This window comes from Stylophora pistillata, chromosome 12, assembly GCF_964205215.1.
Source record: "Stylophora pistillata chromosome 12, jaStyPist1.2, whole genome shotgun sequence".
NCBI lineage: Eukaryota > Metazoa > Cnidaria > Anthozoa > Scleractinia > Pocilloporidae > Stylophora > Stylophora pistillata.
The window spans coordinates 6,812,395-6,832,450 of NC_142530.1; the positions used below are offsets into that span (position 1 = coordinate 6,812,395).

The 20,056-nt window shown below is 38.7% G+C and overlaps 2 protein-coding genes across 5 annotated transcripts; one reads left to right on the forward strand and one right to left on the reverse strand.

Annotated features, from left to right (window-relative positions):
• Window positions 1-1,069: 1,069 nt before the first annotated feature.
• On the forward strand, window positions 1,070-8,238 carry LOC111333578 (uncharacterized). Of its 2 annotated transcripts, none has more exons than XM_022939189.2 (7): window positions 1,070-1,375; window positions 4,228-4,324; window positions 5,157-5,284; window positions 6,522-6,612; window positions 6,987-7,084; window positions 7,457-7,568; window positions 7,956-8,238. In XM_022939189.2, exons 1-7 carry the CDS (start codon window positions 1,206-1,208, stop codon window positions 8,025-8,027), a joined length of 768 nt encoding a protein of 255 aa, XP_022794924.2. In that variant the 5' UTR covers window positions 1,070-1,205; the 3' UTR covers window positions 8,028-8,238. The 2 variants fall into 2 exon arrangements, with proteins under 2 accessions (XP_022794924.2, XP_088598166.1); XM_088742040.1 differs by lacking the exon at window positions 1,070-1,375 and adding an exon at window positions 1,442-3,028.
• A 1,450-nt stretch (window positions 8,239-9,688) lies between these two features.
• LOC111333419 (D-3-phosphoglycerate dehydrogenase) lies at window positions 9,689-20,035 on the reverse strand. 3 transcript variants are annotated; one of them, XM_022938994.2, is made up of 10 exons: window positions 19,328-20,035; window positions 18,144-18,295; window positions 17,226-17,291; window positions 16,607-16,661; window positions 15,891-15,989; window positions 15,288-15,420; window positions 14,644-14,805; window positions 13,645-13,790; window positions 12,816-13,064; window positions 9,689-10,990 (listed from the first exon to the last, which is right to left on the reverse strand). In XM_022938994.2, exons 2-10 carry the CDS (start codon window positions 18,146-18,148, stop codon window positions 10,643-10,645), a joined length of 1,263 nt encoding a protein of 420 aa, XP_022794729.1. In that variant the 5' UTR covers window positions 18,149-18,295; window positions 19,328-20,035; the 3' UTR covers window positions 9,689-10,642. The 3 variants fall into 3 exon arrangements, with proteins under 3 accessions (XP_022794729.1, XP_088598158.1, XP_022794723.1); XM_088742032.1 differs by lacking the exon at window positions 19,328-20,035 and adding an exon at window positions 18,829-18,924; XM_022938988.2 differs by lacking the exon at window positions 19,328-20,035 and adding an exon at window positions 18,364-18,560.
• Between the last annotated feature and the right edge of the window lie 21 nt (window positions 20,036-20,056).

Below are 20,056 nucleotides of genomic sequence, written 5' to 3' on the forward strand. Positions count from 1 at the left end.
AGCATGTGAATCTACAAATAGGTCGTTTGTCTGTCGGAAAAAAAAATTTAAGCCATATTTTGGTGTTCTAAATAGTTTTTCCTATGAAACGCTCACGGAATAGGAAAGAGAGGTTCAAAAGTATGCGGTAAACAACCTATAAGAACTAAATCTTAACTCCTTATGTTTCAAATCAAGCGCGAGAAAATCATGATGGTGTTCCACCATCAAATCGTTTCATAAATATGATACAGAGGATATTTCGGCATCACAAATATTTCTGTGTGACCCTGTTGACTCCTGGGAATGATCAGAATGTAAATAATCCTTATAACTTTTATCAAAGTGTCGAGCAGGTAGGTAATGGGAAAGTACATGATTATCAACTACTGATTTAGCACCAAATTCTCACCGACAAAGATTATATGAATGAATAGTTTTTGATGAGAGGATTTACTTTCAGATCTTTGCAATTGGATTCACAAAGTTTAAAGTGTAAAGCGGGCTGGTCATCGGACAACAGTCACGCGCTTTTCGCAAGGTTGGTTGGTGTGGCACAGACGAGATCAGGAGATTGTGAAAAGGGATATAACTCAACAAAAAATCGACACGCTCGTAACGATTCAATTTTGTCAGTGAAAAGCAATTCGGTTCGGTCTTCCCCGTCTTTAACCAGAGGTTTTAAAAAAAGCCGGTTAACTGCTGCCTACCTGACCTCTCACCGCCGTCTGTTTAGGCTTTGAGCATGGCTCGTGTTTGGGTTTCGCCCAGTTAGCGCCCCCTTTTTCGGCACAGCGGCCAACTGCACCATCAGCTGCCGCTTATGGAAAAATCTATTGAAACCCTTTGCTTCAGCTTTCCTTTTTCCTTTCTTTTTTAATCACTTTGTTAGAATGTTGTTTCCTTCACCTTCAAATCAATTTACAAGTCGAACAAAATGACCAAAATAGTTTTGTGACCACGCTCGTGTGACTATGAACTAACGAGAAAAGCATGAACATTTACCGCATGATTCCCGTGATGCGGGCAGAACGCGTTACAAGTAACTTTTCGTGCAAGTCTCGTGCCGGCGTAAATGCCCATGGACGACGGTAAATTTGAGGAGCTATTCTATAAAACTGAAACCTGTCCCATGACATGTTCATGATAAAAATCATGAGCTATCCATGTTTGAGAACAGGTTCTCCTTCAATCTTAACGCGTTGTGTTGAACTGAAACTGTTGTAATGGCTTTTGAACGGATTCATTTGGTCTTCGTCGGCCTGGCTATTTGTTTTCTGTCAGGCTCTGTTTCTGGCCATGAAAATGAACTCAAGAAAATAGATTCTTGTAGCTGCTCAACGGATACAGGAATAATCGATCTTAAGAAATTAGCAGGAACAGAAGGCAGGCCAAGGTATGAACCGTCCTACTACGGTAATGTTGCCATAACACCGTGATTTTCCACCTTTTATTGTTCCTTAAAGACGGCTTCAGAGGGAAGATTAAACTCACTTTGCTATTTTGGTGCGCATTGACACGAGTATACCCGCGCCCTTATTTTTCCTTTTTTTAAAATGAAAGGTCGCACGATAAATCGTCTACATGCACCCACTAAAAACAAGGTTTTTTAAACCAGAAAGGAAATTTGTAAATTATTGGCTTGCGCTGGGCTGTATCCTTCTATCTCCTACGTTTCCGGATTTTGAAAGTACTTCTTGAAATGGATAAATAGAGCGAAGAGACAGATACCAGAAGATAGGTTATATCTAGGAAGAAATAGTTTAAAAATGGGAGATAGTTAAAAATAAAAAAATAAAAAAAAACCACTCGTATTTCAAACGGCAAATTTAAAGAATTTTGGCAAAAATTTTTCAGATTCACAAAGCTAGACGCTACCAATTAAAAGTTTGAGGCCAGCCTCGTTCCCAGGCTTTCTCTTCTCTGTCGCTGGCTCAAAGCTATAAGGAGGTAAATGCAAATGAAAGACAAATCTGAGAAACAGTGTAACCTTTTCACTAAAGGAAAAAAGGAAAAAAAGAGTCATCCGCGGATATGGCAAAGATAGAAAATGATAGGACACTACAACCGGTTCCAATAACGAAATTTGAAAAAGTTCCTCAACTTTTCAACGATTTAGACGTGTCAAAGCGCATGCATCACCGTGGTGCTGTCCCTTTAACCTTTCCACTCCATGAGGTAACCAAAGGAGAATTTCTCCATTCAACATTTTAACATTTAAAAGAAGAAACGTGACGGAAGAAAAATATAACAACCAAGCGATGTTGTTTGATTTAATATTAGTTGAAGTAACCTTAGAACTAACTCATTTTTATATATCATAAGAATTGTGTAGCAGATAAACCCTTAGTAGATTATGGTAACATAGTTTTTGGTATAATTTGGAAAAACCAGCATAATTTAAGGGATTTTCGTTTCTTCAATCAGAATTGCTAGCATGATCACTATCCTTTCAGTGTTTTTGGAGGAAAAATTACTCCAGTGATGACTTGCTTGATTTAAAATTCCTAACCAAATTATATTCTACTACTTAACGGAATTAACGGAAACACGAAACCGCGCTAACCTGAAAGTAGGGCTGAAACTGCTGTAGAACAACCGAAAATAGTAGCCACAATACGTTTTGAAAGCGTCTTCCCCGGTATCCTAAGAATATGACCAGCCAGGCAAAGTTCCTCAATTTCCCATGTTAACCACCATGTTTTTTATTATAACACGTATTGCTCGTCTGCTATAGAGCTATCCGCTGACAATTTGCAGTGAGATTACTGTGCAAGTTGCGATTTCGTATGGGAAGTAGCTTACCCGCGGTGGTTTAGTCTATTTTCAGTTTTGTTATGTCTCCCGGGAAGAAGGTTACCGTGGCTACCACAAAACTGCGTCGTTTGTCGTCTAGAGGACTAGGCACACCGGAAGCAAAGATTCAGTCGGTTCCAGTTTCCGCTTTCACAGGCAACAAAATGAGAGAATGTGAAGATGTAAAATTGTGTTTTAACAGAGCAAGGGCGTGACTGAAGATATAAATGGCGTCGTGCTTTGTTAACAGCAGGTAATTTTGACTTGTGTCGTGTTTCTTATTTGAAAAGGTTACTATACAAAAAAGTTGCACAATTTTAAAAAACCAGCGTAATTTGAGCATAATCTGAAAATGAATCGGGCAATGCTAGTAACTTAATTTGTTACTCTTACTGGTACAATCTATGTGGGCCTAACTTAGGCCTTTCCCGATTGCGCTCGTAAAATCCTAAAAAAGTGCTGACAAAAATGTCTAAAATGTGCTCAAAAAGTGCTCAAAAAGTGCTCAAAATCTCAAAATAGTGCTCAAAAAGAGCTAAAAGTTGTGAACAGTTATCTCTAAGCTTTTCGTAAATATGTCAATTCTTGCCCTCTTTTGCAGGCATTCTTTGATGGACTGCTGTTCTGATTTATTTCTCTCAATATCAGCCAGGCCCTTCTCATGTTTCTTTGATTTCGTGAGTCTTTCAATAGAACTTTTCTTATCGCTGAAAGCTTCGCTGCAGGCGTTACATCTAAGCTTTCCTTTTACCACGGCAAAGTGTTGGTTTGGGTACTCTTTGAGCGGACGATCCCGTGTACTCACGTTGGTGGTTTTGACGCTTCCTCTTTGCTTGTTCTTCCCTTTGTTGATCGGACGCTTTTGTGCTATCGAAGCACTTTCTGGAGCACTAAGGGATGTTCCAGCATTTACTGTTATTGTAATTGTATCAATCACTTCTTCGTCTTCAGTGCTATTGTTTTCCGACTTATTTAGCGCTATCATTTGTGCTCTTAAAAAACTAAAGCCGGTTACGAATTGTAAATGAATTCAGCAGTACTAGTGTAAAGCCTGACATCAGATGATTTAGAAATTTGAGATGACACACACATCGGATACATCAGCCAATCAGAAACTTCTGTTTTCACGCTCAGCAGGGATAAGTCCACGTGCCTTTCCATAACAACGGTCTTTTATTTTTGACCAGTACATCATTAGTTATTCAAATTTATGACCTGGAACACGATTCTCGTTGCGAGCGGCACGCAGTTTTTGCTCGAAATTTGCTCGAAATGTGAAATATTGCTCAAATGTTGCCCAAAGTGCGAAAAAGTGCTTAAGGGTGCTCAAAATGCAAAATAGTGCCCCAAACTCAAAAAAGTGCTCAAAAGGTGCTCAGCGCAACCGGCAAAGGCCTAGCCTAACTGCTTATCTGCTTTTAGATCTTGATTCCCTTTTCTTTTTTACCTCAGATTTTTCCTTAATTCCTCAAATAATGCAAAGTTAAGCTTCAGTTGGAACCCATGCGACCCATATTCACTGAATGGATCGGCATGTAAAAATGTTGCCGTAAGTATATGGTTAACTTTAATTTAATACTCAGTTCCTAACATCTCGTACCCAAATCCCACACGTACGATAGATGGGAATCCTTCCTTTACTTGAGTCCAATTGTGAGGTGAATTCAAAGGGCGTCCATACCATTTTCCTTTCATTCGCTCTAAGTAAGAAAAGAAAGTATTAAAATATCAAACAAAAACTAACAAGCGAGAAATGGAGTAAATTTTATTTTCTTGAAATGGCCTGCCTCATGGGAGCCCAGAAATTTGTTTCTCACCAAGTCTGTGTAACACAGCATTAACACTTCGACGGGTTTAATGCGAACCAACCTAATGACTAGCTCCCGATTGGCTTGTTAGGTCAGTTTGTAAAACACTGCACCGGTGTTTCAGAGGTCATGGGTTCAAATCCTGTACGCGGGCCTGAATTTTTTTCAGGCAGGGCTTGACACTAACGGTAACCCACTAGCCACAGACTAGTAGAAATTAAGTTTTGGCTAGTTGTTTTCGATTTCCACCTGCCACTTTGGCTAGTAAACAAACTGAAATGGTCGTAACATCTAGGATGTCACTTAGCCACTTGGCTAGCAAGTTGAAAAGCTAGTGTCGAGCCCTGTAAGGCCTTATTTCCACTACCACATAAACTGAGGGTTCATTACTGCGTGGATCGCTTTCATACATTTCATGAAACCGCAGTACACATATACGAGTTTTACATTTTCAAATTCACAATGTTAACAAATATATCTCTGGTAATTGTTTCACACCTGCACATATAAAGTAATTCTTTGCGCATTGCGCGCATCAGAGTAACTATTACCTTCATTGCTACCTTCCAATAGGCTTGTTTAAAACAGAAAGCAGGAAATACTTCAGAGTATTACAGCGTTGCAATACAAGACACAGCTGAATTCTATCATAAAGAAGACGGGGAAAATTATTTGGAATACACTGGGACAGCATTCAATAGGTTTGTAAGATTTCTACGCGGGATCTATGGAAAACAAAGCAAACCTTAAGTGAAAGTATTTTGTCATTGCATTTGACTGTAGTCAATCTGCGGTTCTCGTAATCAAACAGATCTTAAAGATACGGGAAATCAAGAGATATAGAGTCGGAAAGGACGGACTTTTTTGAGAAGTAAGCAGCGAGTGTGACCTTTAACCTCAATTAATTGGTTGGAAAGTCCACACTTTCCTTAGCTTTATACAGTGGCACCTCGATTTAACGAACCTCTATATAACAAAGTCCTCGGTATAGCGAACGATACTTCAGTTTCAGTCCGGCTAAAATTACAGTAAAATGTATGCCACAGAACCTCGATATAACGAACCCTCAATATAACGAATCAATTTGCCCAGTCTCTTGGCACATCGTTAAGTCGAGGTTCCACTGTACAAGAATTAAGCATTTTATCATTTCCCTAAGTAGTCAAGTGTAATGAACACATTTTGTACTTCCGGAAGGCTTCCTGAACACGCCTTGAGGGTGTCCTGAGGTGCTCACGTGTTAACAGGGCAGCTTCAACTATACTATCAAGACATTGAATCAGTGAGGTTGTTTAGCAGAATTCTGCTTTATGGCAACCTTATTTTCTGGAAAACCTTTGTCTACCAGAATATCCTCCAAATAATTCAAAGATCCGCGCGCAATCTCTCACCCAGGACTCTTTCGCTCGAAAATGCCAAACTAACTGCCAATCGCGTTCCCAGGGCCTTTTCCCTAAGTTAGGGTTGGGCCTTTCCGCCATTTTGACTTCGGGATAATGTATAAATTATTTTAAACAAAATTATTTAAATCAATCAACCAATCAAAATGACGGTTTCATCGGACGATACCAGGGCTTTTTCCCGCCCCACCTTAAGGGAAAAGACCCAGCTGGGATCAAAGTTGACTAACTGCTCCTCGGAAAATTATTCAGAAATTCATTTACATGTGTTGGACTGAGCACCAACTTGGAATAAATTAATCTTAAAAAATGTCAGCAATTTTCGATGGTCGTAGAAACTTTTAGAATCCTTATTAAAGTAGCGATGTTAATTTACGCTTGAGGCTAAACTAGCCTTAAAGTGATTATATTAATCATGGCAAATTTTAATTTAATTTAATTAAAATTTAGGAAACGAGCAGTACATAAAAACCAATAGACTAAGTATTCTTTAAACGTCAATCACTACTTGTTTGTTTGTTTATTTGTTTGTTTTCAGGACTTCAGTGTTTTCTGTGCTTCTAAAGTGCGAGACAAAAGAGGAAGGCAGGGTTGAATCAGTGACTGCTAATATCACCGAAAATTTTTACGTAAGCTCCTAAAGTCAGTACGGAATTAACATTAAGTTTCATAACACCAAAGCTAAAGTAATACTTCGGTCAATCGGAGCAAAGGAAAAGTCGTGACTGGTTTTAGATTTGAATCTGATTGGTCAAGAAAGTGGCGAGCGTTTTCTTGAACAAAAACACAACGAATTAAAGCAGTCAATAGAAGAATGTATTGACTGCCATAGTTTATTTGTTTGTTTGTTTGTTTGCTTTCATGTGATTAAAGTACCTATAATACCTCTATCTCGTTCAGTCTTTCCTACGGTTCCTCTTCTTACCGTTCCAGGCTTCACTCTTTTATTCTTTGCCTTGCTTCGGTTTGCTCAAGTCAACTGACCGATAAGTTTCTTTTTCAGGAGACTGTATTATATTCCAAATATGCCTGCCCTTCTAGCCCTTCTAGCCCTTCTAGCCCTAGTGGCTTGAGCGACCTGGGTACAGTCGCCTTAATTAGGTAAGCAAAAATTGAGAACAGAGTAGAAGATAACTAGAAAAACGAGTGTGCTACAATCGTGTAGGGGACAAAGAGAGGGCTTGAGTCCTAGTGCTCCAAATGCGCTCTAAAAAGGATCAGAGGGGTCAAACTCGACTGTATTTAAAAGCCCACAGGTTTTTTTTTCTTTCTTTTTGCGGTGTGATCGCGATTGCAAATTTCATGCAACGGTCAATTTATTTACCTCAAATTTATTTGCTGAATTAAAATAATTCAATTTGACGCTATAAGCTTCACTGCCCCAAAAAATGAAGTGGAAGAGAGATTGATCGTCATGTGGTAATATTGGGTGGTCTATCTCTGTATTAACCTGACTTTTTGTTTTTACTTCAGTGGCGTTTTTATTCTGGGTGCTGTGATCGTCGCCTTCTTTGTTTTTGTTGTCGTTTTGCGGAGCAAGCTTCCCGATGGAGTTCCAAAGCCGTCAATGTGTACCTCGATGAAGGTGAGGCGATTTGCAGCTTAGCTGCGAGTAACTGGCTCTTTTGTGAGGGTTTTGAGCTTGACAGAGGAGAAAATTTCTCGTATAGTGTCACCACAGCATTCATCAAGGAAATTTAAGCAAATCATGACATGACACCAACTAAAGCAAGGCGACACAAAATATTAATTGCGAGGAACATTAGCCCTGTCTGTGCATTTTAAAACTTTGCGCATTTCCTTGTAAGGATTCAACCTCGTTCCCAGGACTTTTTCCCCTAGTTGGGGGTGCGGCGGGGAAAAGGCCCTAGGATCGAGGTTGGTGAGGATGGCTCCTTCAGACAAACTGTGCTTACTGTTATCTTCTCGTAATTTACTTTTGAAAACCTTTCTTCGTATTTTCCACTTGCAGGTTGCGCTGGGAATGATACTCGCTAAGTGCTGTCCTTGTCTGAAGAGCCCAGACTATGCGAAAGTTCCCTAATCCACGGATAGCTTCTTCAATTCTGTTTAACTTTTACAGCTCGTGGAGAATGATCGTAAGCTTGTCGGAGAGGATAAAACCTGAATTGGTGTTTAGGTTATTATTGGAATGTAGATTTTAGTAAACCGCTGAAAATGACACAAAAGATATTTATAATCTGTAGACAAAAAGCTATGCATGACATTAAATTTGATTCATAAAACTCGAACAATCATAAAGTTCTCTTGTTTTATATTGGCAGTTGTCTACTTCTGATTTGGAGCCCTCTTCGTGTGGGCTGTCAACCTTGTTCCCAGTGTCCTCTCTCAGTACTTTCTCGAGGGAGGTAGAGAGAGGGTTGGGGTAGGGTCCGGCTGGGGTCATTGGTTACGTTCTTGGTACGAGACACTTTCCTAACGAGTGTCTTTCTCCAACTTATAGTGTAGATAAATACCATAAAAACTGTCAGGAAAACTTTAGAGAATGCTGAGGGTATTCTATAAGGGACCAATTTCCCTCCGGGGCGGGAACAAGATCACCAGTCACTCCACGCCGGGGAGAATTGGGTAACTTCAGTGTAAACTACTTGGCTATGCGCAGACTTACTGTAAAAGCTCTTACGACAACCTCAACAAGAAAGTTAAAAATTCTCATGAGCCCTTCCACCTCCTTGACTGTACGAAGATTTATTCTAGTTTCGGGACGTTCAAGTCGCCGAATCTGATAACTTTTCCCGATTAATTGGGACCGTGTCTGTGCAGTACGAAGTTCTTTGTTCAGGTCTGCTTAAAATTATCGAAGGAATGCAAAACAGCAGACTTGCATCGCCGCTCAACAGGTACAAGAAACTGATCTTAGGAAACTAGCAGGAACACACGGCAAGTCCAAGGCGTTGTTAAATTTTGGATCCCGCTACCAGGATTCCTCAGTGGGTTTATACAGGCCCGTAGGCTGGGGGAGGGGGGGGAGGGGGGTTCGGAGTTGCTCGAAATGGAACTTACGCGATGGAGAAGTCGATACTTAGCAATGGAACCGCAATCATGGCCAGCTTCACCTGCTGTGGCAATCAAAGATTGTGATGCTGCCCTCTTTCCAAATATTAGCATTCTTCTCCAAATTGCCTGCACAATTCCAGTCACATCGTGCGAATGCGAACGAGGCGCAAGCACATTGTGTCGATTGATTAACTACATGCGTGCATCGATGGGAAAAGATCGCTTGTCCCATCTTGCGCTTTTGCACATTCACTACACTACCCCTGTAGACTTGGACACTGTAGTAGACTGTTATGCTCGGCTACACCCCCGTCGACTTCAACTGGAAAATCTTCTGCAACAACGTTAAGTTAAACATTAAAGGTCCGTTTTGAGCGAAAAAGAACCCACCCAGGAAAAAACCAGCCTACGGGCCTGTTATATCATACACAAACGTTTATACATTCACTGTCGTCCATGTCATCTTATGTTTGCGTTTACCTTGTGAGCAAAGATCAGGCGCTTTTTAAAAACCCTTTCACTCCCAAGATCTAATAAGTGATTCTTCTTACCACCTGCCATATAATTCTTATCGTTTTAGTTTGAAAATATTGGAAATTTTTCAGTATTCTCGTTTCTTGTCTGCCTGATACTGTATTGATATCGTAAGCAGAAATTTTGCCTTAGTTACTCTAGAAAGTACAGGGGTTTAGACAGAAACAACAATTTACCATTCTATTCATTTAGTGGAGGTCTATGTTTGGACACAACACATAACTTAGTAAAACTATAAACGCGTTGTAACCTACAAGAACTCGCGGTGTCAAAACACACTGAAAAACAGACTCATCTTGCGTCCGCAAAAAAATTATAGTTAATAAATATTGTCAACTTTGCTTTGTAAACTATCTTTTCTAACTGCGATCTAAGGCTAAGGTGTTGTAAGTCACTTCACAGTTTTCTCACAATTCTCTTGCGCTGTCTCGACAAGCAAGACATTTGAGTTACACAAAATGCATAATCTGCAAATTACAGGTGGAGCTGAGAAGCTTAATTCATGCTCCTCTTTTAATTGTATTGTTACAGTCTACCATTAACATTAAATTAGCAGCAAATTAAGACACATTTTGTCCTCTTGATGTCGTAATACCCTTTTCTTAAATTCATATCATTAACAACCTCGTGACTTATGCCTATTCCAGACATCACAGTTTTCATGATATCCACTTCACTCCATTTTGGGCCAACCCATTAGAATGCCTGTTGTTTCAGGCATTGTGGATGACCAACAGTTTCATGAAACATTTATTAGAATTAATGCAACAAGTTTGGCATATAGTGGGTTCGGTATTTGAATCAAAGTCCTTCTAGGGTCAAAATTCCTTCCCAGCTAAAAAAAAAAAGGAGGGGGAGGGGGAGGGGCAGAGACATTATAAACTGAAAATGTTATTCCTAACTGATTCAGACACCAAACTTTTCACATTCTAATTTAGCAAGACTAGGTTTATCAACAGGAAAAGATGCGAGTCTGAACAGGACCTTACAAAAACCTAGCGACCACACTGGCAGTTTGGTTGCAAAACTATATGAATCACTGATGAATTTAATTTGGAGTGAAAAACACTATTAGAGGCCGTTCACACCAAAGACCAAACACACAGTTCACAGAGTGATACAGGGGTAACCAACTGAGATTTTTGAGGAAGTGCTGACAACAACAATACTCTCTGAATCTCCTCCTGCTACATGGACATAGTTGATTGTACCATTCTCGCCAAATTTTGGCACAAGGTCGGCCAAAACCTTTCCAGGACTTCCCTTAACAAAGGACAAATTTCCAGAGAGTGGCACTGCACCAGAGAACACCAGACTGTCAAATTTAACCAACACTGGTACATCGAGACCCACCACTGTTCCTGTTAAGGTAGTGACTTTGCCGTCACTATCAAATGTGATGGACACTGCAGCAGGATAACGGAGACCTACTGTATCCACGTGGGTGGACGATACCTGAAATGAGAAAGCACAACAACAGCGTAAGAGAAGAATGTAATCAACTTTGTCCACTGCTGATTAAAAGGGCGTGGCTGAAACACTCACGAAGTTACTCAAATAAGGCATAGAGAAAGTCTGTAAGAAACATTCAGTACATTACGATCCTCTTAACCGGTTCAAAATACCTGTGTGGTAAAATTGCAACTTTTCAAGCCCTCCTCTCTCTGCCCATGTCTTTGATGACCCTTCATTAATATATTTTGGGCATCCGAGAACAAATCCAGTGAGTGGCAGGGTGGAGGACCTGAACCTGGGACACCAGATTATAAGTGCAGCACCCTAATCACTCGGCCATGCTGCCTTCGACATTCAACTCAGAGTGACAGTGTCTACACTAGAACAAACCCAGTTTATGGTTTCCGGGTCATAAATAAATGACAGAACTGATTGTTATTACTGTAAGAAATATATATAATAATTTAATAATAATTTAATAATAATAATTTAATATTTATATTGCACAAATTAACATGTGAATATGATCAAATGCACATCACAACACTTTTTTGGGGACTTTGGCCGGACTGCATCAGCAGTTTACAAACAATCAAAGGAAACTTATTTGAAGATGCCCCCTCCTCCCCCAATTCCCAGTAAAAAGGTCAGGGGCCCATTTCTCAAAAGTCCCTGTAACTTAATGGGCCTGAAAACATGTTTTAAAATCAAAATTTAAAGGATAGGAATGCAAGTTCTGACTCCCAAACCAGCCCTTTTTGTTTCTTTAGCTAATAGTTATATTTTTTCATTTTTAAAACTTTTGAAATCCCCACCGTTAGCTTGAATGAAAACAGAACAGCTTTACAGGCCCGTTAAGTTGTCGGTACTTTCGAGAAACAGGCCCCAGACCACATCAGAGTAATCTCGTGAGTAGGTTCTTTAACATCCCCTGCCTAACCAAATTAACTAATTGGTAGATGCAGGAGACCGGACTTCCGGTTTATTTGTCCTTATCCAAGAAGACTAGAATGTCTATCCATTTCTTGATATTATAGAAAGGTAGCACATTCTCCCGAGTTATCTTAAGACCTGGAGTCTTGGTCTGGCCGGGGCTCGAACCCTCAATCTTGACGTCCCCGCGCAACAGTCCAGCACTCTAACCAACTGAGCTAACCCTTCTACTTAAATTTGGACCTGTTTGTTTCGGCAAAGAGAAGGCCTAATCTAGGCATGCTTTTTGTGATGATTGCTGTTTTGTCCAAGGGAATCATGTGGGAGCCCTCATATACATGTTAACTGTTTAATCCTTTTATTCCCATTAGAGACCAAGAAAGAACTTCTCCTTACAACATCAATACAATATTATAAGTTACAAAACGTTTCCCGTGTTCACTCTGCGCGGGATTGGTAATCTACGTCATGTATTGTTGGCATTATGGTATGGACCATGTGCTCGGACCTCCAGAAGTCAAAGTTTGGTCCTATATGTTTGTTTATTTTTCTCATGAATGTTTTCTTTACGTTTCCTGCGAGTCCACAAATCTTGTAAGTATGTTGTCACTGTAGTATTTTCGTTTCGTTTCGCTTCGTTTTGTTTACGTTTGTTTCCTTTTTTGTACAGTCAAACCAGATCTTCGTAATTAAAACCTTATTCGAGTACTCAAGTCTACAAATATCAAGCAGACAAGTGAGGAGAAAAAAAATATCAATCAGGAGATTGATAGTGGATCCCATAACAAATTCTCCAAAATCATATTATATGAATTGTACAGCAAACAATAAGGAGAATTACTTAGGAGATCTTAGAAGTGAAAGAGGTTGAAGTTTCTGTAACTTGACTCACCTGACATCCCTTTTCCTTGGCCATTACAGAAGAATTCACTAAATTAGCATCACTTCCCATAATTCCTGCCGACACAGCAGCTGTGATGTAGCGTCCAGCAGGTTTCATATCAGCACCATAAGTTGTTACCATTGCCTTGGTAACTTTTCCTTGAGAGAGGCATGCGGCCACCTTACCCAGTCTTTCTCCGAGGCTTAACCAGGGCTGGGCCTGGGGCTTAAGAGCATCTGCTAAGAATGTGGCATTGATCTGTAACAAAATAACACCCTTGGGTTTTTTTTTTTTTTTTTTAAGGCTCTTTTGTGTTCCAAAAAAAATTCTCCTGTCTATCAGTCCATGAAAGTCATCATATCATATGATAACATTTTCCAAGGTCTTTCATTTTTATCATTGTTCAAAGCATTTTTTGCACTCTACTCAATGGCTGCATGACAACCCGCCATAAAACATGTTTGCAAAAAGTGCTAACAAATAACAGTTAGTTCGTGCATCAGAGGTTTCCATCAAATTAGTGGTACAAATGGGTAGTTCAGAAAAGCAGGTTTTGAGGGCCTAAAGGACTTCATCTTCATAAGGATATCTGGGAAATCTTAAGGTTTAGAGTCATACCATTGCATCTTCCTGTTCTTTGAGGCATCGTATATTAAAATTCATTTCGCTTTGTTGTTTCGGGAAGTCACCCAATTTGAAAAGAATTACAAGTGTGTTAAAAGTACATTGACATTTGTGTCACTGCAACCTTTGAGATCTGCCCTTTAACCAGCTTTTACCCTATATATATAACTAATATTTCACTGCAATGTATTTCAAAAATAAAATTTTAACTCACCACACCAAAGAGTGACTTCCCTTGTACAGCATCAACAAACTGTTCAGCAATCTCCTTGGCAACTCTGGTTTGTGCCTCTACTGTGCTGGCACCAAGATGAGGACAAGCTATGACTTTGGGATGTTGGGCCAGTTGTGTGGACACTCCTGGAGACAAAATGTAAAACGGGGCTTTAACTCTTTGAAACTTAAAACATTCCTCACCTTTTCCTGACCTTTTCCAGGAATTTTTTTATATTTTCAATGAACAATGATTGAGAAACTGGTTAAAAAAGATAAGGAAAGGATTATTCACTAATTGAAGACATTTCTTTCATTCTTTTCCATGGAGAAACAATAGTTACTTGTTTTCTTCCCTTTTCCATAACCCATGTTCAAATTCTATGACTCTACAAGGGTGGAAAATGACTAAAAGAATTCCATTTTATTTCTTTCAACACATTTTGATAATTTAAACTTGTTGAACAAATAAACAAATTTAAATTCTCACTCTGAAAGTGAACTCACCAAATATAAAAAGCAAAATATTCTTTTTTTAAAAATTATTATAATAAAAATCTAATCTAAAAATAGCTTTTAGATTTTTAGATTAATTATTATGTAGACTATACATTACTATACTTTAATCAGATTTAACAGTTTTGTAAATGATACCGCTTGATAATTCAGTTTGTACATAGTTTCAACTGCAAAGAGTGGATTAAGGGATATTTATTATTATTATTATTATAAAATAGTGAACTGGAACAAGTCCCAAATCGATGTTAAATTTTCCATAACCTGTAAAATTCCTGTAAGGTGGCTGTGAACCCAAGGGAACCCCTACCCCTTGTTTTAAATTAAAAAAATTGGGATGACAGAGCTTGATAATCTAACAACAACTTCCAATGTACACTTGAATGCAGTCAGATTATCATAACCCATTTTACAATGATAAAAAAAAATCTGCATTAAACTGACTAACAATGGGAAGAAAGAAAATTCTCAGTTCTACACTCACCAGTAGGAGGTTCAGTTTCAAACACGTCCAGACCTGCTCCACCACACTGCCCTGATTCCAAATTCCTCAGCAGGGAAGCCTCATCAATGATACCACCACGGGCACAGTTGACCACATACACACCTTTTTTACAGAGAGGGAAAGTCTTATCCCCCAAAAGGCCTGCACAGGGGAACAACACAGTGATTTTAAATTAATAAATGAGAGTGTGCACTTTACTTGGGTTATGCATCCAGTGATATCATCATAATGATATTATTATTAGTTTTATTTTTATGTGGCTGAATGTAATTTTAGGCGACGTTAAACTTGAGCCAATGCAGTCAGTGGCGGTCAACAGGCAGCCACGTGCAGGGGGGGTTCGCATTTACTGGGTTTGTTGCAGGGGCATTTGCATTGTGTTCCAGCTATGTTCTCGTTCGTCTTTGTTGTGCAACAGTGGTAAGTATGTCGGTTGGTAAGTATTTCCACTGATTTATCAGTGTGACAGTGCCGGGTGGTTGCCGCTCTCAGGGTTGCCATGGATACCTGCAAGCCAGGCTGGCATCACGCATGGCTCCACCTAAACCAAGGCACCTTCCCCAAGCTCATCTGTTGGTGATGAGTTTAAATATTACTAATAATAATTTCTGGACTGCACCTACCCCTTGTTTGTGGAATGAGAGGTGTGTGCACTGTGATGTAATCTGCTTTTGGCCACAGCTGGTCCAGCTCCATCCACTCAATGTTATATTTTGCCGACTCTTCTGCAGGAACAATTGGATCATATCCAATGGTCTGTTAAAAGAACACAAAAAAATTGTTCCAAAAAATCATGAATTTCATAATGGCCATTAATACAATTATTAAAATTTTCAAAATTCATATTATCAGAGATTTATGGAGACACTTTTATTTACATTATTATAAAAATAAATTTTTGTGGGAAATCAAACATAACTATCAGCTCCTTTCATTTGAATTTACAAAGATTCTTTCACCATTGTATGCTTTATTCTTTGCTTAATATCCCTTTACATTATCACAAATGCTGCAAACTATCTATTTTAATTTGTGATAGATGTGATTAAAGTGATTGGTCTGCTAGTATGTCCTTGTTAAAAAAAAAATTAACCCTTTAGTTCCCAGAAGTGATTATCATGTAACTTCTCCCTTTAATATCCAGATGTTATCCAGCAAACAGGTAATGAGAATACTCAAACTTATCAAGTAGAAGTTCACCCTTCAAATCTTCCTTTTTAACTTACCGTCACACCGTACGACTGCATGCGATAAGCTACTTCTCTTCCAATCCTTCCTAATCCTACAATTGCTAGGGTCTTGCCGAGTAGTTCACTTCCCATATACTGCCAAATAAGTATGAAACATAGAGCTGAGTTAACTTTTTTTGTGTGTGTTCTTCAATTTTAGATCGGACAAAGTGGTTGAACACCAGACCAACCTCTGGAAGAGTTGTGTTGATAACTGTCTTTGAAATTCTGAGCTTCTTTTGTTTTTGGAATCAGATAACTTCCCGAAACTGTGTGCTGTTGTCAGATCCACAGGCATGCTTGAAATGTTTCCCACATATTTTTAAACCTTATTTTAGTGGCAAACCTCAAGTGAACCAAATTTCCAGTGGGGAATGCTGGTTGGAAATTTGTGTTCAGTCCTGGAGTACAAAAAAAAAACAGGGTGTGGCTCACACTCTTTCAGAGCCCCTAGAGATACCTTTTTTAAACCAGTCAATGAGTCAGAGTCTCTTTAAATTTATTTAAAACACTACACAGCATATGTATTGCTACCTTGACTTCATTTCTAATCACCTTCCACCAAAATAGAACGACCACAATGACTTATCTCCAAGAGTGGTTAATCAAAGAGAGTTAAAAATTCACAAGCTCTACACCTTTATGAGCCAAAGAGACCACCTTTCTTTTTATATTAGAGTCTTTCCCCTCTCAGACCAAAATAGTAAGCATACCTTCTTCCTGTCCCATTTTCCTGCTTTCATTGAGGCATCTGCCTGAGCTGTATGTCTGCGTTAGGAGAAGAAGCACAATGTTCAACCTTTGGACAACCATGCATTTTGAATTTTTTTATATGTTATAGACTAAGTTTTCCATACATAATTACTTTCTTCTTTGGGTTTTTGTAGAATTTCATAATAAATCAAGATGACAGATGTAAACTGCAAAGCAATTTTTATCTTCAATTTGTTACTTGCATTGCTACAACTGGAGATAAATCTGGTAAATATGACCACTCCAGTGGACATACCAACCTGCAAGGATCAACAGGTTTTTTTTGTTCTGATTTTGGCTATAATTGGTGATCACAAAAAAGGCAAAAACAACACCAATAATAAAACCAAATATCCCATTTACTTTACGGGTATTTTTCAACTGCATCAAATAGCTTTAATGAGAAAAATTAGCACTGACAGCAATTCTTTTAAAAATTTGTCTTTGAATGCAAGAAGTTATTAACAATTATCTTACTCTGCAATTTACTTTTTTTTACATTTATGTAATGGGAAAACTACTACAAAGCTAGGATTCTTACTTGAGAAGTATCCTCTTAATTCTTAACCAAATTTTTACCTTGCAAGGGTGCTGATAAGTACACAAGTCTGTTCAGCGGCACTGATTGTGTTACCTCCCGGTGTGCTATACAACAAACAAAAAACAAGTTTTAAGGGGGCTGTCAATCAACATCTACAAGGCTTTAATAATTATATCATTTCAGCTCCTCAGAAATAATGAATGAACCTATTTTGATAATCTTTTACCTTTGATCAAAGGCAGTCAAGCAATGGTTGTTAGAGGCTTGCTAAAAACTATGGTTGCATAATATTTGCTGTGTAGGCTTTGGTGAGGATTCCTGCTTCATTTGTAGAAAATTATATGCATATCATTTAGGGACTGGCGTGTGTTTAATAATCCTTGAAAATGCATTGGATGACAAAACCCATGTGAGCCCCCAACCAATTACAATGATCACATTGGTGTCACAAGGGAACATATTTGAAAAATATATAAAACTTTGAATGCAGACAAATTCATTTGTGAAAGAAATCAAATGATCAAAATTAGTAATCAGAGTACTGCAGATGTACCATTTTATGAAAAGGCAGAGGTTGATGGAATGTTGTTCCTCGGCGTGACGTAATTTTACACTTCAGTAATTTTACGACGGGTTTGTGATTTCACAGAGACTGGCTAATTATGAGTCACATCACCTAAGAAATTACATTTAACTGCTGCAATCTAACAGTCCACCTCAGTACTTAAATATAACAGAAAAGCGGTTCCAAAATAGAATGGTCATGTTTATGTAGGCGATCTCAATCATCCTTTGACAATTTAAATTCAAGTTTCTATAAACGTATCACAACTTACACAATAATTTCACAATGGTGTGACGCGAGTAGATGTTACCGAACATCGATGAAATGTTTAAAAACTAAATACAACTTGTAAAGATTTAAGTGAATAAATTTAAACCAAATAACTTCTTACTTCATGACAATAATTCCTTGAAGAGAGGCAGCCGGGATGTCGATGTTATCGACGCCTGTTCCAGCGCGACCAATAATTTTAAGATTCTTTCCAGCTTTGATCACCTCAGCTGTTACTTTTGTTGCTGATCGGACAATCAAACCGTCATAGTTCTGAAAAAAAGATATTAGATGAACAAAATACGATCTAACCTTGACAAATTTAAAAAAAATTATCGTACAGGAATTTCTGCAAGAAGTTCTTCCTTCGTGAGCTTCGTTTTAAGATCCACAGCGATTCCATTCGCTTCCAAAATGGTTTTACAACAGCTATCCACACTGTCACTGATTAAAACACGCTTAAGATTTAGAGAAAACGCCATCCTGTTTCTACCTCCAGTAAGCGAATGTGCTTTATCTCCGAGGTGAATTTAAATTTTCCACGTGTACACACTTTCCGAATTATGTAGGTGCACCTGCATGTTGTGATTGGCTGAATTTAGCCGCCATCACGTGAAGGTATATTCCCGCCATTATACGAACACTTAATCATAAGACGATCAAACAGTTTTACTCTAATTTTCGCTATCGTACTCGAACTACCTTTATTGAAAAAAAGCTATAGACATTCATAATGATAATGGACTGAAAATCATTGCGAAAGAAATCAAACTAAGTATAAAAAAAATACCGGTTGAGGTCTTTACCTTTTGTGAACAAAGTTCACTGATAGCGTGAAAGGTAATTTGCAATACATCTAAGTCTTGTGAACAATAAGTACTTGTCATGGACTCATATTTTCGCAAATTTAGGGTAATCGAGGTTTATCCACTGCGACTTCTCGGATCTTTTTTAACGAATCCATTGTAGACGTAATAGACACAACGGTCTATTCCAATTTATTTTCCCAGTATCGTCTTTACAATAGAGAAGTATATGTCTGACCGCCGTCGCGCATCGGTACTCGCGTGATCCCTGCGCCTTTTGTCACGCAACGCTTACCCAGGTCGTGAAAGGGAGGTGTGGAGATGATGACGGACGGATATTTACATTAACATATATATCATCTTGCAACATTTTCGCCAGCTACCCCTCAATTCCCAGTAAACAGGCCAAACCACATCACAGTATTCTCGCGAGTAGGTTCTTTAACGTCCCCTGCCTAACCAAATTAACTAATTAATAGTTGCAGAAGACTGGACCTACGGTTTATTCGTCCTTATCCGAGAAGACTAGAATGTCTATCCATTTCTTGATATTATAGAAAGGTAGCACATTCTCCTCAGTTATTTTAAGACCTTGAATGTTGGTCTGAAAGAAAGAAAGGGAGAAAGAAAACTGGTGGGAAGGTTACTTTGCCTAAAATGTTCAACGTGGGGAAGAAAGCCATGCACTTTCTTTTTGGCCAACATGAAGAGGTAAATCTGAGATAACGGAGATGAACAGAGAATCTGAAAATTGCTATGAATTGCTTTAAACAGTTCTTGTTGTGGATGGTCGTGTCATATCTCTCCACTAATTTTTGGTGTAATCAAACTTGCACTGTTATTGAAAAACAAATATACTAATATTCCATTTTACAGTTGTGTGCTTGGTTGCCAAGCCTTTAAACGGGAGTGAGGCTAGAGATGACCTTGTTATGATACAAACCTTGCTGCCTTTCAAATGTAAATCAGTTTGTTATCATGCTAACTAGATACAGGTCTCTATCACAACAAGGTCATCTTTAGCCTCATTCTGAATCAAAGGCTTGGCAACTAAGTACACAACTGCAAAATGGCCTATTAACAACAAGAGAGTATTAATGAGCTCAGGAGTCTTTTGGGTCTCCCACATCAACCCAGTGAGGTAACCTCATAAAAAGAAAAATTAATTATTAAATAAAAGACAAGGACTGTCTGCTTTTTCAGGACCACCCAATGTTTTTTCAACCAA

Coding starts and splice junctions, on each gene's coding strand:
- LOC111333419 (XM_022938988.2), bottom strand. CDS start 18,504: ATGGCGTTTTCTCTAAATCTTAAGCGTGTTTTAATCAGTGACAGTGTG. Junction 16,662..17,225: donor CTTATCAGCACCCTTGCAAG/GTAAAAATTTGG, acceptor CTCCTAACGCAG/ACATACAGCTCAGGCAGATG. Junction 13,791..14,643: donor TGAAACTGAACCTCCTACTG/GTGAGTGTAGAA, acceptor TTTTGTCTCCAG/GAGTGTCCACACAACTGGCC.
- LOC111333578 (XM_022939189.2), top strand. CDS start 1,206: ATGGCTTTTGAACGGATTCATTTGGTCTTCGTCGGCCTGGCTATTTGT. Junction 1,376..4,227: donor GGAACAGAAGGCAGGCCAAG/GTATGAACCGTC, acceptor TTTTTACCTCAG/ATTTTTCCTTAATTCCTCAA. Junction 7,085..7,456: donor GGTACAGTCGCCTTAATTAG/GTAAGCAAAAAT, acceptor TTTTTACTTCAG/TGGCGTTTTTATTCTGGGTG.